Source organism: Notamacropus eugenii, chromosome 1, assembly GCF_028372415.1.
Source record: "Notamacropus eugenii isolate mMacEug1 chromosome 1, mMacEug1.pri_v2, whole genome shotgun sequence".
NCBI lineage: Eukaryota > Metazoa > Chordata > Mammalia > Diprotodontia > Macropodidae > Notamacropus > Notamacropus eugenii.
Genome location: NC_092872.1, coordinates 375050955 through 375067968, shown reverse-complemented (window position 1 = coordinate 375067968; position 17014 = coordinate 375050955). Strand labels below are relative to the sequence as shown.

The 17014-nt window shown below is 40.0% G+C and overlaps 1 protein-coding gene and 1 pseudogene across 5 annotated transcripts in view; one reads left to right on the top strand and one right to left on the bottom strand.

The window, feature by feature from the left end:
* SH3RF2 (SH3 domain containing ring finger 2) overlaps nt 1-17014 on the bottom strand; it is a 167010-nt gene that overhangs the window by 93263 nt on the left and 56733 nt on the right. For 3 of the 5 annotated variants that reach the window (XM_072630651.1, XM_072630652.1, XM_072630653.1), the window contains one exon: nt 13148-13417. In XM_072630651.1, coding sequence (XP_072486752.1) covers nt 13148-13417 — 270 coding nt within the window. Of the gene's footprint in view, nt 1-13147; nt 13418-13723; nt 14066-17014 lie in introns of those variants that run through there. The other 2 variants (XM_072630654.1, XM_072630655.1) reach the window with 1 other exon arrangement.
* On the top strand, nt 13997-14308 carry LOC140529571 (large ribosomal subunit protein P1 pseudogene; annotated as a pseudogene).

The window sequence follows — 17014 nt, the reverse complement described above, 5'->3', positions numbered from 1 at the left end:
TTCTATTTACTAGGTGAAATTCACTAGACTAGGTTGTTGTTGTTGAGTCATTTCAGTTGTGTCTAACTCTTTGTGACCTCATTTGGAGCTTTCTTGGCAAAAATACTAGTGGTTTGTCATTTCCTTCTCCAGCCCATTTTATAGATAAGAAACTAAGGCAAACAGGGTTAAATGACTTGCCCAGGGTCACACAGCTAATAAAGTGTCTAAGGCCAGATTTGAACTCATGAAGATGAGTCTTCTTGATGATAAGCCCAATGCTTTGTCTACTGTGCCACTTAGCTGCCCTCACTAGGCTATGCTGCCTGTCAACAACAATAAGCAACACAACAATCATAGCACATATTGGTATAGAGCTTTAAGGTTTGCAAAGAAAGCACTAACCTCACACAGTAGTGCAAGACAAGAAAACTGAGGGTTACCTATGGTCACACTTAATAAGTGAAGAAACTAGGACTTAACTCTCAACTTGAGAACCATGAGTTGCTAAGGTCTTTGGACTCCAACTCCAACACAGATAGGCACAAAGTAAGAATATTATATGGTGCATACAGAGGACCCTTTTGCCTGTATTCTGGCATCAACCTTCTTCCCTCTCTACCCCCTTGAGCCCTGAATTCGACCCTGGGATGCTCAGCTCTGCGAGATGAGTTTTCACCTTATCTTGACAGGAACCAGACTTCTAACACCCAGCCATCTGCACAGCATACCACTACACATAGCCCATTTTCCCCTGCCCCCTCAGTCCCCTACCCAGTCTCTCTTTATGTGTTGTCTTCTCCCATTACCAGGTTATCTGTTGAACTATCTTGTTTGCTTTTATTTGTATCCCCAATGCTTAGAATAGTGCCTGACCCAGTAAGCACTTAAACAAATTTAGTAAGCACTAAACAAATTCTCTCTTTCATTGTTTTCCTTCCTTCCTTCCTTCCTTCCTTCCTTCCTTCCTTCCTTCCTTCCTTCTCCCTCATCTATCTAGGTGTCATAAATGGCTTTCCACATGGTATGATTTAAGGAACGATCAAGCAGGCTTCCCTTCTCCCAAATATCAATCCCACTTGCTATCTGTCATTATACCATTATAGCTTTATTCTTACAAAAAGGGAAGGAGTGCTGAGAGAGGAAGTGAGAAGTACCCAAAGATAGACATGGACTTTTTTCTGTTTGCCCTTGGGGTAGAAATAGAACATGAAGATATTTTGAAGTAGGGATGTTTTCTAGACTGGAGGGTAACTGAGCATTTGCCTGGTCAAGTCAGTAAGTCAAGAAATATTTATTAAGTTCCTATTATGTGCTAAATTCTGAGGATACAAAAAAAGGATAAAAAACAGCCCCTGCCTTCAAGAAACTCAAAATCTAATGGAGCAGACAACAAGCAGACAAACATGTACAAAAAGGACAAATAAGAAATAATTAACAGAGGAAAAGCACTAGAATTAAGAGCAGTCAGGAAGGGTTTCCTACAGAAGATGAGATTTTACTTGGGACTTTAAGGAAGCCAGGGAGACCAGGAGGCAGAGATGAGGAGGCAGAGCATTCCGAGCTGTCCAAGGGACAGTCAGAGAAAATTCCTATAGCTGACAGAGGAAATGTCTTGGTGGAACAGCAGGGTGGGTTTTGGGGTATTCTGCACTATTTATACTTTTTTGGAGAGAAAGTGAATACCAATTCTCTGACAGTTCTGAAAACTTTGTGTGTGGGGGACTTCTCCTAGTCTCCTACATGTAGGTACCTTGACCTTGTCCTTAAGTCAAGTTTTACTGTACTTACTTTTATACTTTAAAAAACAAACATACAAATGAATGAACCTTGTGATTTCATCAGGGAGGAGGGTACTCCCTCAGCTCATGCAGATCATGATTTTTCTATGCCTTAGTAAATGTCTTCACCAGTTATTTGTGGCCACAAAAATTTCATCATCTAGTGTCTAGCCTCTTTAAACTTACCTAGGCTGGTCTACAGACAACTGACCTCATCCAACCTCTCTGTGCTAATTTGGGAATAAAAGATACAAGGGCCAACACCAGGCATGTACTTAAAATTTTCTAGGTTGTTTGAACTTGTCAGAGCTAGTAATCTCCTAGAATAACCTTTGAGAACTCATTCATTTGTTCATTCAACCAAACAAGAATTTAAGAGATAGCTTGGTACAGTAGAGACAGTTCTATAGTCTGAAAGATCTGGGTTTACATCCTGCCTCAGACATTACGAGCTATGGGACTCTGGACAAGAGACTTAATCTTCTATGCCCCAAGTTCCTCACCTATCAAGTGGAGGGGCTGTATTACATGGTCTCTAAGGTACCTTCCAGCCCTAAGTCTACAATACTAAGATCATAGTAGGTCCTAATGAATCATAAGATCATAGGATCAGAGATATAAAGCTACAGGGGACCTCAGAGGCCATAAAGTTCAAGCCCTTCATTTGAGAGATGAGGAAACTGGTGCACAGAGAGGTTAAATAAACTGTCCAGGGTTGCACAGCTAATATTGTATGAGACTGAGGCTACAGAGAGAAAATAGTCCCTGCCCCTGAGGAATGTCAGGATGAGGAATATTGGGGAAAGACTTTATGAAAGAATCTCCTTGCAAATTTAAGGCCCAAAACAGCCCACCTTTGGCACCTTAGGAAACCAGGAAATTGGCATTGAAATGCCAGGAAATTCATGTAAACCATAATTTCCACATAGAAAGTACAAGGAAGTTATCAGATCTTAGGGCTATGAAGAAGAAAACTAGTTTCCATTGATGTGGGGATAAAATTACCAAACCAACTACCTTTCCTGAGTCACTAAGTTCAAGTGCGGACAAGATTCTTGTTTAGTCTAGTTTGGTTTGATCTACTCAAAGACATTTGGCAAAGGAGGAAAAAAGGCACAAAAACCCAAGGGAAATAACTTACATTTTTATTTCTCTGAATGAATGTGAAAGTTTGGGGAATGAGCATAATAAAGGTTAAATTCCTATATGGAAGTATTCCAGTTTTGTGTGAAATGGCTATTACTTGCAAACTAGTGGAAATTTGTCCAGCAAAAATGCTTTCAATGAAAATCCCATTGGGAAAAACTTCTAGAACCAGAAGAGATCTTAGAGGCTATTTAGTCTAATCTCATTTTACAGATGAAGAAACTGAAGCACAGAGAAGGTAAGGGACTTGCCCAGGGTCATATAACTAGTTAGTGTTGAAAGCATGATTTGAGTGCAGGTCTTCCCTTGATTTTTATAAGTATCCTGTGTTCTCCTTGCTCATTTCCTTTCTACTTCTTTGAACTCAGTATTTTCCTTCTCTCACCTCTCTCTATTCATGTACTCACTCTCTCCCACTCATCCAATCCTGCAGTGCATCTAGTTACCTAATTTTTTGAAAGAGTGTATATGATTAGGAAGGGGAGGGGTTTTAGTATGGGTATATATGAGCTTATAGGTCACATACTTCAGGAAGTCTTTCCTGATACCCTTTGTTGGCTGCATGTTTGGGTGACATTATCTATGTTTCTAAAATGAGTGCTATAATGTGTATACCTTTCTGTATGTGAAAATATAGATGTTCCCTGGGTTTCAGTGTGTACTGGTTGTTTTTTAATTCAATTCAATAAGTATTTAGTTATCTGTTACTAGGTTCTAGAGAGGCACAAACAAGACACCCTTGGCTTTCAGGTCAATTAATATTCATCCTTCATTCTCAAAAAGGACCAATGACATCAGGAGGGTGATGTCTTGACTTGCAAATGAACTGGATTTAAGTGAGGCAGAGTTGTACGAAGTCATTAGTCATTATCTCTCTCCTCCAGAGTCACTGGAATCCAGCTGCAAGACAAAGGTCAAGACTACTGGTGATGGCCCCAGATGAAATGGGAGCGGAGGGGTTGGTATATGCGTATTAAATATGGATAGTTTGTAACTGTTAACAGATATAAGGTGTAGAGATGATAAAGACTTAGGAGAAATGCTATCAGTTGCATGCAAATAGTAGCTTGTGATTAGTCCTATTTACAGACAGTCATTTTGGTGAATGATTTAGAGAGGCAGCCTAGTATAGTAGAAAAAATGTTGAACTTGGAGTTAAAAGACCTAAATTCAAATCCCTATTGTGCCACCTACTAGCTTTGGGATTTTAGGTAAGTCATTTCACTTTTCTGAGTCTCAGTTTCCTCATCTGTAAAATAGGGATAACATCTGTATTACCTTCTTCAAAGGACTGGTAGGATCAAATGAGAGATGCATCAAGTGAAGTGCTTTATAACTACAAAGAGCTGTATAAATGTGAGTGATTAGGATATGGATTGAAATTTCTACTTACATATGACATGTTTTATTTCAGGCTTAAGTTACATTGTATTGGCTCTGGGCTACCCTGGGAGATACAGTAGAACTGGCAGCATTAAAGTGATGGGCTTTCCTTTGAAAGGGGAGGCAATATGTTAGTTATTTAGCAAAGGAAAACAAAGGCAAGAAGAAATAAAATCATATGGCTCCAAATACATAGAAGAGGGAGCAATGAAAAATGAACTTATGGGCTAGGTACCCATCTTAATAGTGGAAACAAAAGAGCCTTGTTTATAAAAGGACTGAACACAGATTGATGCTAGAGAAAATGCCTTCAAGAGGATGGGGGGATCCATAGCTCAGCCCCAGCAATGGAAATCCAAGTGAACTTTTAAGACTCAAAATCTGTCTCCTGGCCTCTCTATCCATTGTTGCCTTCCCAGAGGCCCTCAAATATGTCCCAGGAACTCCCATCCTTAAAAAACTTTCATTGTAGCTTACCCTCAAACTATTATTGTACACCTCTTTCTTTTTTCATGAACAAACACTTAGACAAAACCATTTATGCTCCCCAGCTCCACTTCCTCTCCTCTCATTCACTTTTCAGACGTGTCAATCTGGCTTCTGAACTCTCTGCTCAACTGAAATTTCTACAAGTTTAACAATGATCTCTTAATTGCTTATTCCTAGTGGCTTGTTTTCATCCTTCCTGACCTCTCCATTGTAGCTTCTGATGCTGTTGGGCACTCCTTCCCCCCAGATATTCTCCTATCAGTGGGTTTTCATGATGCTGCTCTCTTCAGGCTCTCCCCATTACCAGTCTGATGTTGCCTTCTTCTTTGCTGGATTATCATCTATTTCCAGACTTCCTAAACATGGGTATCCCACAGAGCTTTAACCAGGACCCTCTTCTTTTCTCTCTACATTCTTTTTTTCAATTATCTCATCGCCTCTTTTGGGTCCATTTATCATCCCTATACAAATGACTCCCAGATTTATGCCTACTCTCTCCTAAACCTCAGTCAAGTCCACAGCAACAAATGTTTTTTGGACATTTCAATCTGGATGTCCTATAAGTATCTCAAATTCAACATAACCAAAATGAAACTTATCTTCCCCTGAAGGATGCCCATATCCTTCAAATGTTTTGGTTCTTGTTGTGGGTACTACTCTCCTTCTGGTCATCCAAGTTCACAGCCTTGGAGTATTCCTACAGTCTTCCCTTCCCTCCCTACTTTAATCAATTGCCAAGACTTTTAGATTTTACCCACCAATATTTCTCACATTCATCTCCCCTCACTTGGCCAGTACCTTCATTCAGGCCCTCACCATCTCCTGCCTGAATTACTATTGACAGCTTTCTTATATGGAAGGCAATTTGGTGACTCTATAAATAGAGTAGCTGGGTCTAGGGTCAAGAAGTCCTGAGTTCAAATGTGATCTTAGTCATGTATTAGCTGTGTGACCCTGGTCAAGTTATTTAACTTCATCACTGGGAAATCTCATTATCTGCAAGACTGAAACTCCCTCAGTTCTCATTTCTTATTTGTACCCTCTGTCTCTCTGATGGGACTCTGACTAAAGGACTGGGCTGTGGGATCCATGGCATCTATTTAAAGATGGGGCTCATCATCTCCTCATTTCCCATCAGCTACAATGATTTTAGACTTCTCCATCATGTCCCTGTACTGGGTACCTTCCTCTTCTTCCCCCCTTTTCAGCTTCCTTTTGTGTGCTGTCTTCCCCCATTAGACTGTACGCTTTTGTTTTGTTTATTTTATTTTTAATTTATGTAATAAAAAAGCATTTCCATAATAGTATAATTAAAAAAGATGATTGAACATGAAGCTGCAAATCTATTATGTACAACTTGCTGTTCCTTTTAAATATATAATAAAGTCATGATGTAAATTTCTTTTTTCTTCACCCCTCCCAGTGATGGCCACCATTAGACATATATGTGTACACACACACATGTAAAATCATTTTCTATATTTTCTATTTATCAATTCTTTCTCTGGATGCAGATAGTGTCTTCATACATCCTTTGAAATTAATTTGGGTATTTTTAATAACTTCTTGAGGGCAGGGACTATCTTTGTTTTTGTTTTTATTTCTGTATTTGTATCCTCAGAGCTTAGCACTGTGTCTGGAACTGTGCTTGCCTCAGTTCCCTCAACTGTAAAATGGAGATAAAAGTGAGATAATAACAGTACCCACCTCCCAGGGTTGTTTGTGAACATTAAACTGTAAAGTGCTTGGCACAGTGGTGGCGATTAATAAATGCTTGTTTCCTTCCACCAGCTCTCCTTGCTTCAAATCTCTCTCCTCTTCAATCCACTTTCCACACAAACCTACTAACATAATTTTCTTAAGGCTTGAGTCTCATTAAGTCATTTCCCCTGTTCTCTGGGAACTTTTAGCGGCTCCCCACTCTTAGGATAAAATACAGACTTAGCAGGGAAAGCTTCTCGCTACTTACCTCCCAGCTACACTTCCAGGTTTATTGTACAGTCTTCCCCTTCAAACATTTTAATTCTAAACAAATCTGCCTTATTGCAATTCCCCCAACTGAGCATTCCAATCTCCTATCTAAGGGCTTTTTATCTAAGGGGGTCCTCACCCTCTTTACCCCACTCCCTAGCTCTCCAGGGATGGTGCCTGGAACACATTTCCTCACCTCTTCATCTCAGAATCCCTTGCTTCCTTTCAGGCTTAGCTTATGGGTCATATCCGTTGGAAAACCTTTCCTGATACCCTTTGTTGATGACATTGTCACCTCCTTCTTCAAATTATCATGTATATATTCAGTTGTTTATATGTAGTATCTCCCTAGCAATATTTGAAAGCTCCTGAAAGCAACGAAAGGTTTTCATTTTGTCTTTGTAGTCCCAGGGCCTTGTGTACAATGGATGATTAATAGATACTTTCTGGCCTGTAAGATGTTCTATTTTTAATTTGCTCAGCTTATATCAATTGCCCCCTTGGTTTTTGTGGATGTATAGTTTTCTGGTGTGCTTCATTTTTCAACCTCTCCCAAATGAAGTTAGTGATAACAGTGGTATAGGTACAGTCTACCATCTAAGAAAACAAAATATGATTTTATTTTATTTCATTTCATTTTCTTTTCTCCAGTGAAGGCACCCACACTGTCAAGCTTTGGCTTTTCTACCCAAGGACCTGTCTTGACTGCTCTGCTCTTGATAGAGTAAACTTCTCTTGCAGTAAAGGATCTTTCCTTGGATAACATTTCCTTTAAGGAAAGATAATCACAAGTCCTGGTTATGGCTATGGAGCTATGGGGCAAATGGCAGAGATTTCTGGGTCTAGCTAACGGCTGCCAGATCCACCCCAAGTCAGGAGGGGATTTAAATGGAGAGACAACTGGAATAAACCTGATAATACTTGGTACCTTAGGGATTATTCACATAACTGCTAGCTCTGAATTCATGATGTAATGGAACTCCATATTGTCTTCAGCCCCCTCTCCATGGCAAATCCCTTAAGTTTCTGCTACCTGAGGATTCCCAGAAAGTCTGGCCCCTAGGCTCATAGATTTAGCTTGAGAGGGGGTCTTAAGAGGTCATCAGATTCAATCCTGTTCCCCACACCCCCACACACATGCACATTGGATAAACAAGGAGACCAAGGCTTAGAGAGATTAATTGACTTCTCCAGGATCACATAGAGAGTCAAGATTTGAACTCAGGTCCTCCTTATCCCAAGCCCTACTGTGGTAGACAGTAATCAGGAGTGACACTGTAATTTCTTGCAGTCAAACTGTCCTTGAATGATGGCCATCTTGACTCTGAGGTGGCCCTACAATCATGTTGCCTAAAGGTTAACACATCTTGTTCTACATCTAAATAGAACTATTTAATTTAATACAGAAACGCAAAAAAGTTTCCCTGTTACCATTTCTCCTTTTTCTTTAGGTCTTTCACAGATGGCCGAGTGAGCCCAGCCTTGTACATCCTCAGTTGGGGATAGTCTGAGTGGTCCCATTAAACAAAAAAGACCAAAAACCCTTCTTCAGACTTTGGGTATGTGGGCAGCTGTGAATGCAAGGAAAGTGGGGTCTTTGTTGTTGTTGTTATTTGAAGATGTTTCTCAGGCCCATGCTAAATTGTAGACATCTGAAGGGTCAATCCCCTTTGAACCCTGACAATTAGATCTTCATGCCTTTTGGCTCTGAGCCAATCAGGTGCTGAGTTTCCAGCACTACGCACATGGGCTCTCATGCCTTTCTTTGCCCAGCCCATAAGGTGCCGAGTAAAAATATATATATAGAGGCAGCATTGGCCAACTTGAGTGGAGTAGCCCCATCCCAAAAATGTGCCAGAGTGATGAGGGCCCTGGAAATGAGTTGTGCCCAGAGCCCCTCAGGACTTGGAAACTGAGTCTGGAGCAGTGTCAGGACTTGGATTCTTTCACTCATTTGAGTGTGCATATACCTGAGAGTGCTAGGTGGGAACCTGCAACAGCAACATGGAAAGGACACATCCCCAAGGAGACTTTTAGGATTTGGACACTCTATTTTGATTGAGGGGATTGTAACCTACTATAACCTAGGGGTGGAATATGTTGTATTTTCTGCTGTCCCTCGGAATGTGCTATGTTAAGGAATACCCTGATCTGGGATCCCCTGATTGTATAAACAAGTATTTTGGGATGTCCTGAATGATATGCTTTGTTTAAGGCCATGTGGCCACCCTGGTGATAAGTTATGTTGTTATGAATTGAGAATGTTTTAGTTTCTTGAATAAGGTTTAGTTTTGAATAAATAGAGAGCTTATTATGCTGTGTGATTTGACCCTAAATATTCACAGCAGAAGCCCTCAAGTGTGCTGTGTTGCTTGACATTACAGCAACCAGCTTACAGGAGATGGCACTGGCAAAGACCCTTGCATGTTCACTGGTCCCATCTCCCTATGATACCGTAATGACAGAGGAGCTGGGCTGGGGCACTAATCCCATCCCCTCATTGATTTTTGTTGTTCAGTCAGTCTTACTCTTTGTGACCCCATGAACTATGGCATGCCAGGCCCTTCTATTCTCCACTATCTCTTGAAGTTGGTCCAAGTTTATCTTCATTGCTTCCATGGCACTATCTCATCCTCTGCTGTTTCCTTTTCCTTTTGCCTTCAATCTTTCCCAACATCAGGGTCTTTTCCAATAAGCCCCATCTTCTCATTATGTAGCCAAAGTATTTAAGTTTCAGCCTTAGTGTTTGACTTTCCAATGAATAATCTGAATTAACTTCTTTAAGTTTTGACTGATTTGATTTACTTGCTGTCCAAGGGACTCGGAAAAGTCTTCTCCAAACATTGTACACAGTGACAGTAACATTTTTCATGACTAACTTTGATAGACTTAGCTTTTCTCAGCAATGCAAGGATCTAACACAACTCCAAAAAGCTCATGATGGAAAATGCTATCCACATCCAGAAAGAGAACTATGGAGCCTGAATGCAGATCGAAGCATACTGCTTGTTCTCTCTTTTTTTCCTTCTCTCTTGTGGTTCCTCCCATTGGTTCTAATTCTTCTTTACAACATGACTAACGTGAAAATATGTTTAATATGGATGTATCTGTAGAGCTTATATCAGAATGCATGCTGTCTTGGAGAGGGGGGAGGGAGGGACAGAAAATTTAAAACTAAAAATCTTATGGAAGTAAATATTGAAAACTAAAATTTAAATTAATTTTTAAAAGGTCTTCTCCAGCACCACAATTTGAAATCATCAATTCTATATCACACAGCTTTCCTTATATTTCATCACTCAGAGTCATACATTGCTACTGGAAGAACCATAGCTTTGACTATACTGACCTTTGTGGGCAAGGTGATATTTCTACTTAATATTATGCTGTCCAGATTTGTTCTTCCAAGGAGCAAGAGTCTTTTAATTTCATGGCTGTGGTCACCATATGTAGTGATCTCTGAGCCCCAAAACATAAAATCTGACATTACTTCCATTTTTTCCTCTGTTGGCCAGAAAGCGATGGTTGCTATGATCTTAGCTTTTTTTTTCATGTTAAGATTCAGTCCAACTTTTACACTCTCCTCTTTCACCCTTATCAAGAAGCTTCTTAATCATTCTTCACTTTCTGCCAACAGAGTGGTATTTTCTGCATATCTGAGATTATTGATATTTCTCCAGGTAACCTTAATTCCAGCTTTTCACTCATCCAGCCTGGCATTTCACATGATATATTCTGCATACAAGTTAAATAAATAAGGTGATGATACACAGCATTGTACTTCTTTTCCAATCTTAAATCAATTAGTTATTCCATGTTCAGTTCTAACTGTTGCTTCTTAGTCCACATACAGGTTCCTCAGGAGATAAGCAAGATGATGTGGTATTCCCATCTCTTTGAGGGATTGCCACACTTCATTGTGAGTATTCACACAGTCAAAAGCTTTAGTGTGGTCAATGAAGCATAAATTAATGTTTTACTGGAACTCCTTTGCTTTCTCCATAATCCAGAAAATGTTGGCAATTTGGTCTTTAGTTTCCTTGCTTCTTCAAAAATCATCCTGCTCTTCTGGTAATTTTCAGATATTGACATATTGCTGAAGCCAAGCTTGTAGCATCGTAAGCACAGCTTTGCTGGCATGTGAAATGAGTGTAACTGTTTGCTAAATTGAACATTCTTTGGCATTTTCCTTCTATAGGAATGGGATGTAAACTGATCTTTTCCAATTCAGTGGCCACTGTTGAGTTTTTCAAATTTGCAGGCATATCTAGAGTGCGGCACTTTAACAGCATCATCTTTTAGGATTCTAAATAGCTCAACTGGAATTCTGTCACCTCCACTATCCTTATTGTTAGCAATGCTTTCTAAGGCCCGCTTGACTTTATTTTCCAGGATGTCTGGTTCTAGATCAGTAATCACTCCATTGTGGTAATAGGTGGTGTTAATCTATTTTGTATAGTTCTTCTATGTATTCTTCTTAATCTCTTTTGCCTATATTTTTGTTCTTTTATTATGCCCATTTTTGCATGAAACATTCCCTTGATATCTCTTATTTTCTTGAAGAGATCTCATCTTTCCCATTTTATTATTTTCTTCTACTTCTTTGCATTGCACATTTAAGAAAATCTTATCTCTCCTTGCTATTCTCTGGAATTCTGCATCCAGTCAGGTATAGCTTTCCTTTCTCCTTTCCCTTTCCTAATTCTCTCAGTTTTTTGTAAACCCTCACCAGACTGCCATTTTACTTTCTTACTCTTCTTTTTTCTTTAAAATGCTTTCTATGGCTGCCTCCTGTACAATATTTCGAACCTCGGTCTATAGTTCTTCAGGCATTCTATCTACCAGATCTACTATCTTAAATCTATTTATCTCTTTTACTTCATATTCCTAAAGGATTTTATTTAGGTTATACCTTTATGGTCTGATGGTTTTCCCTACTTTCTTCAAATTAAGTCCGAATTTTGCAATAAGCTCATGATCTGAGCCACAGTCAGCTCCAGGTCTTGTTTTAACTGACTGTTTAAAGTTTCTCCACCTTTAGTATATCATCAATATTATTTCAATATTGACCATCTGATGATGTGCATGTGTAGAGTCATCTATTGGGCTGTTGAAAAAGAATGTTTGCTATGACAGGCAAGTTGTCTTGACAAACTCTATTTGTCCCTGCCCTGCTTCATCTTGTACTCCAAGGCCAAACCTGCCTGTTATTCCTATTATTTTTTGATCTTCTACTTCAGCATTTCAATTCCTTATGATGACTATGACATCCTTTTTTGGGTTTTATTTCAAGAAGATGTTGCAGGTCTTTATAGACTGATCAGCTTTGGTCTCTTCAGTTTCAGAGGTTGGAGCACAGACTTGAATTACCGCGATGTTAAATAGTTTGCCTTGGATTCAAATAGATATTCTGTCATTTATTTTTTAACATTATACACCATTATACCCTTTTATTGACAACAAGGGCCACTGTATTTCTTCTAAGGGATTCTTACCCACAGTAGTATACAAAAGGATCACCTGAATAAAATTTAACCATTTCTATCCATTTAAGTTCATGTACACCTAAGATGTAAATGTTTAATCTTTTCATCTCCTGTCTGACCACATCAGCTTACCTTGGTTTTTGTACTAATTGGCATAGTTTTGTCCATTTTATGGAACTGTTTACTCCAGTTTATAAAAAGCAGCACCACAGTTTGAATTGGATTTGCTGCACCCAATTGCGTGCTGCCTTGGTGCTAAATAAAATACCTTTACCTTTCTTTTCCTGAGTTTGTCTCCAAGATTTCTTTTAATAGGACTAAATGACATATGTCTTTTCTTAACTGATTTGGAAATACGAAGCTAGTTTTATAATTTCTTAGAGCCTAGTATTTCCTTCGAGGAACCAGATTTCAATAACTGCCACCAGAATAATGCCTTGGGCTGGTTACAGTTTACACATGGCGAGAGTGGGTGCTTAGCATAATGTCCAGTGTGACAATCATTAGTCCCTCCAGGGGTTTGCTGGAGCCAACCAGAACCAGCCTTTTCCATTGTTAGCCCATTGTAAATTTTCAGTGTGAGAATTTATACCTTGAAGATCAAGAAACTACAAATCAGCACTTATTTTATAATTTTGTTGATTTCTAGACACAAGAAACGGGTGAGGAAAATGTTAATAAAGCAAAAATATAAAAGTATGTGAGCATTTTATCAGAAAGTAAGTTATTAAATATTTCCCAGTATACCTTTGCCCCTCCCAAGACAACCAGCCTCAGCTTTGTCTGAATGACTACTCTACAAGTCAATGATGCTTTTTTAGAGGAAAAAACAGTTCTCATTAAAATAATATAAACCATCACTCTCTAGTTATTATCTTAATAGATTTTCCCTTCCCCAGCCTACTCCTTTACCTTGAGGAAAGTCAGACAGTCTTGGTTCTCGCTTTTGTCTTTATCTTTCAAATCAAAGTTATAAAGAGCCCGACAGAGTGGGGGAGGTTGTGGAAGCTGCTTAATGACCTCTACTGAGCTGGTGGGGAAGATCCCACTGACACCATTGATCTCTCCCTGGTACCAGTTCTCATCAAGTTGTCTCCGCAGGAGGATGATATCTCCCTTGTTGAACCTCAGGTCACTTGGGTTCTGCCCTCTGTAATTGTATAGGGCTTTTGCTCTTGGCACCTGTGGGGAGACAAAGTAGAAAATTCTTCATTTGACTTATCCCCCCAAAAACAGAGGTAGCATGGTGACATGACACGCACTTTGATCTGACAATAGTCTAGTCCTGACTGACTTCAGTTGACTGTATGAGCTTGGATAAGTCATCTAACTCCCCATGTCAGTTTTCCCCATCACTAAAACGGAGTTAATTATGTGGTTTACCTTTCTCACAGGTTGCTGTGGGGAGGAATTGAAATAATAGATATAGAAGTACTTTGAAAAAATACATAGTACTATGGGAGTTCCATTATTTTGGTTTTATTTTACCTGCATGCATAACTGTTTTAACCATTGTGAAGCCTGAGTCAACTGGTTGTCACTCAAAATAATCCATCAATTCAGTCACAGTTTTTTAAGCAGATTTTTTTTCTGTCGATAGAGAGTAAACTCCCAATATAGCTTAAAGATTTTTGGGCTCTTCAGTTGTCTGTAAGGTGCTTGGCTCTTCTTCGGAAGCTAAGGCCTCATTGGGGGTGAATCCTCACTTCAGCTGGCAGCTAGCAATGCTACAAACAAGTCTCTCCTCATCCATCTTCTGAAATGGCTGTCTCAGAGCTCCCTTGTAGTTCCTCTGCCCTCATCCTTCACGAGGATGAAGCTTCTGGTCACGGAGGATACAATCAATGCCCTCATTAAAGCAGCTGGTGTGAATGTTGAACCATTCTGGCCCGGGTTATTTGCAAAGGCCTTGCCCAGTGTAAGCCCTGCAAGTCTCATCTGCAATGTAGGAGTTGGTGGACCTGCCCCAGCAGCTGGTGATGCTGCCCCAGCTGACGAGAAGAAGAAAGAGGGAGAAAAAAGGAAGAACCGGAGGAGTCTGATGACAACATAGGCTTTGGTCTGTCCCACTAAATATTTGTTGTAACATAAATAAAAAGCTTAACTTAAAAAAAAGATTTTTGGTTAAGTTTGACAACTCAAATGGAATTTCATCAAGATCCCTCCAGTGTAATGGGCAAATTTATTTTAATTTGTCTTTCTTGTTTTATTTCTATTTTCCTGAGTGAGATGATGAATAGCCTGATTTCATGCCAGAGACCCTGGCTGCTCATGAGAGAAGTGATGAAAGTACTGGCTGAACTCTTCCAAGGATCTCATGAATCCACCATGATTATTTCAAAAGGAATTTTGAACAACTGTCTGTGGCTTAGGGATATAGAAAAACTTGAAAATTCCCTTTGCAGATTGGAGTAGGTAGTTGTACCTTTCTATCAAGCAAGATCCTGAAGACAGAGTGACAGCTCCAGCCCAGAGAGCACAGCAGTGAAAGAGCAAAGGAGCTGGAAGCAGAGGGAGGGGAAGGTGGGGAGGGAAGCTAGGAGAGTAAACCAAGTTGAGCAGGTTCAGCCATCTGTACACGCGACCAGCAGTCAGCTATGCAGGGAAGCTGCTCCTTACCCAGAAAAGCTGTGGACAAAAGCAGGAATGAGAACAAGGGATTTCCAAGGGCTGAGGCAAATCTGCTAGTTACAGGAGGGAATAATAACTGTTGAAAGAGTTGGTGTAAAATCATCACTTTAGTAGCTGCCTTGACCTCTTTTCTCCTTGTCTCTCTAGTGCTCATTTTTCATCCATTCACTCACTAATTCATTCATTCAGCAAATATTTCTTCATGAACCTCTACTCGTTATGGGCAACTATGTGGCTCAGTGCTGGGTCTAGAGTCAGGGTGAGTTCAAACCCAGCCTCAGACACTTACTAGCTGTGTGACCCTGGGCAAGTCATTTCACCCCTATTTGCCACTGGAGAAGGAAATGGCAAACCATTTCAGTATCTTTATCAAAGAAACTCCATGGACAGTATTGGCATGCTATGGTCCATGGGGCCAAGAAGTCAGATGTAACTAAGCAACAACAGCGTAACATTGATTTGATGCTGGGGAAGATAGAAGTTAGGATACAACACAGTCCTTGCCCTCACAGAGCTTACCTTTTAGTAGAGAGATAAGACAAACACAAAAAACTTTAATAGATACTACCCAATAAGTACATAGGAGGAGTGCAAAGCAAAATCCTTTATGAGTTATGAGAAATAAGGTTGTAGCTGCTGTGGCAATCAGGTAAATCTGAACAAAAGGAAGGTGTTTTTCGTTTACTTTGATTCATGGTTGGCCTAGGAAAGGGTGAAGGCTGCTGTTCATAGTGGAGATCACTTATTGTCACAGGACAATAAATCTAGAGCTGGAAGTCTAACATCCTTATGAAGGAGGAAAATGAGGTTGAGAGGGGAGCAGACTTGCCCAAGGTCACATGGAAGGCCTCGATTTGAATCCTGACCCAGAAACTTACTTGCTTATGTGTTAGCAGGTCACTTTACCTCTTTCAGATTTGGTTTCCTCATTTGCAAAATGGGGCTAATAATATCAGTCATATATATATATATATATATATATATATATATATATATATATATCTCACAGGCTGCTGTTAATATTAACAGCTAGTATTTATACAGTGTTTTCAGATTTGCAATGTGCTTTACACAGTATCTTCTTAGATAATAAAAATGTGTATGATATGGCTTATGGATATTATCATCAGTTATTATCATCTACCACCTTGGGGGTACTTAGTCAAAAAGGAATCACAAAGTAGGTGCTTAATAAATGCATATTGAATAAATTACTCAGCTGCATTCAGCCAACTCCCACCCAAATCATGATGCCAGAATGAAGTTTTAAAAGCATGTGGAGGTGTGGGGGGGAGCCAGGGAGGCTCTTTCTCTTTCCCATTCTGAAAATGATGGCGAGTGCAGGTGGCACACATGGTTTAATGACTGCCGAGCAATGATACCCCCAACTCAAATTTCAGAAAATGTTTAAGATTCTTTGAAGACGCTTGAACTTTGAAATCCCCAGGTGGAATTAATAGCAATACCACCTCCAAGCGCAGCTGCCACCTCCTCTTCTCTCCCACCCCCCTCAGAATGGAGCTGTGTTAAATGAATTTCTGGTTGCTATTTTTGATGTGAAGATCCTATTCATTGGCTCAAGCATCATTTTGGGCAGTCTCTCCCCGGGGCCACTCAAGCCCATCCTCATTCTTGCAATGAGGCTTTCTTTCTCAGGCTACAGAAAGAAATAGGCATGAAACGAAAGCCACTTAACATGGCTTTTCATCACAGACTTCATCCAGGGCTGTGCCTTGTAATGGAAATGCATCTCTGGAGTCTTGGCAATTTGTTCTCCTTGCAGCTGAGACTATTAGCATGAATTATTTAACTCGGAGGCCCTTGAATAAAAGTCAAGCACCCGAAGAGACTCAGATGGCTAATTCCACCCCATCCTAAATGGTTTCTCTAGGGGAAATGGCACAAAGACCCCAGTAAAATATCATCTGATGTATTGTTCGCAACCTTTTTTATTGTCTGTTACTGTTTTCTCTCCCCACTACCGTGAAGCTTCCCAGCCAGAGTCACCAAATTGCCTTCTCCCTACTCATCACACATGGAGGCTGTCCAAATTGAAGTTTAATGTGGGTCTCAAATGGAGGTGGCATTCCGTGCTGAGGCCACAACCAGTAATGATTTAGTGATGAATTTGTTCAGGGGCTCCTGGTC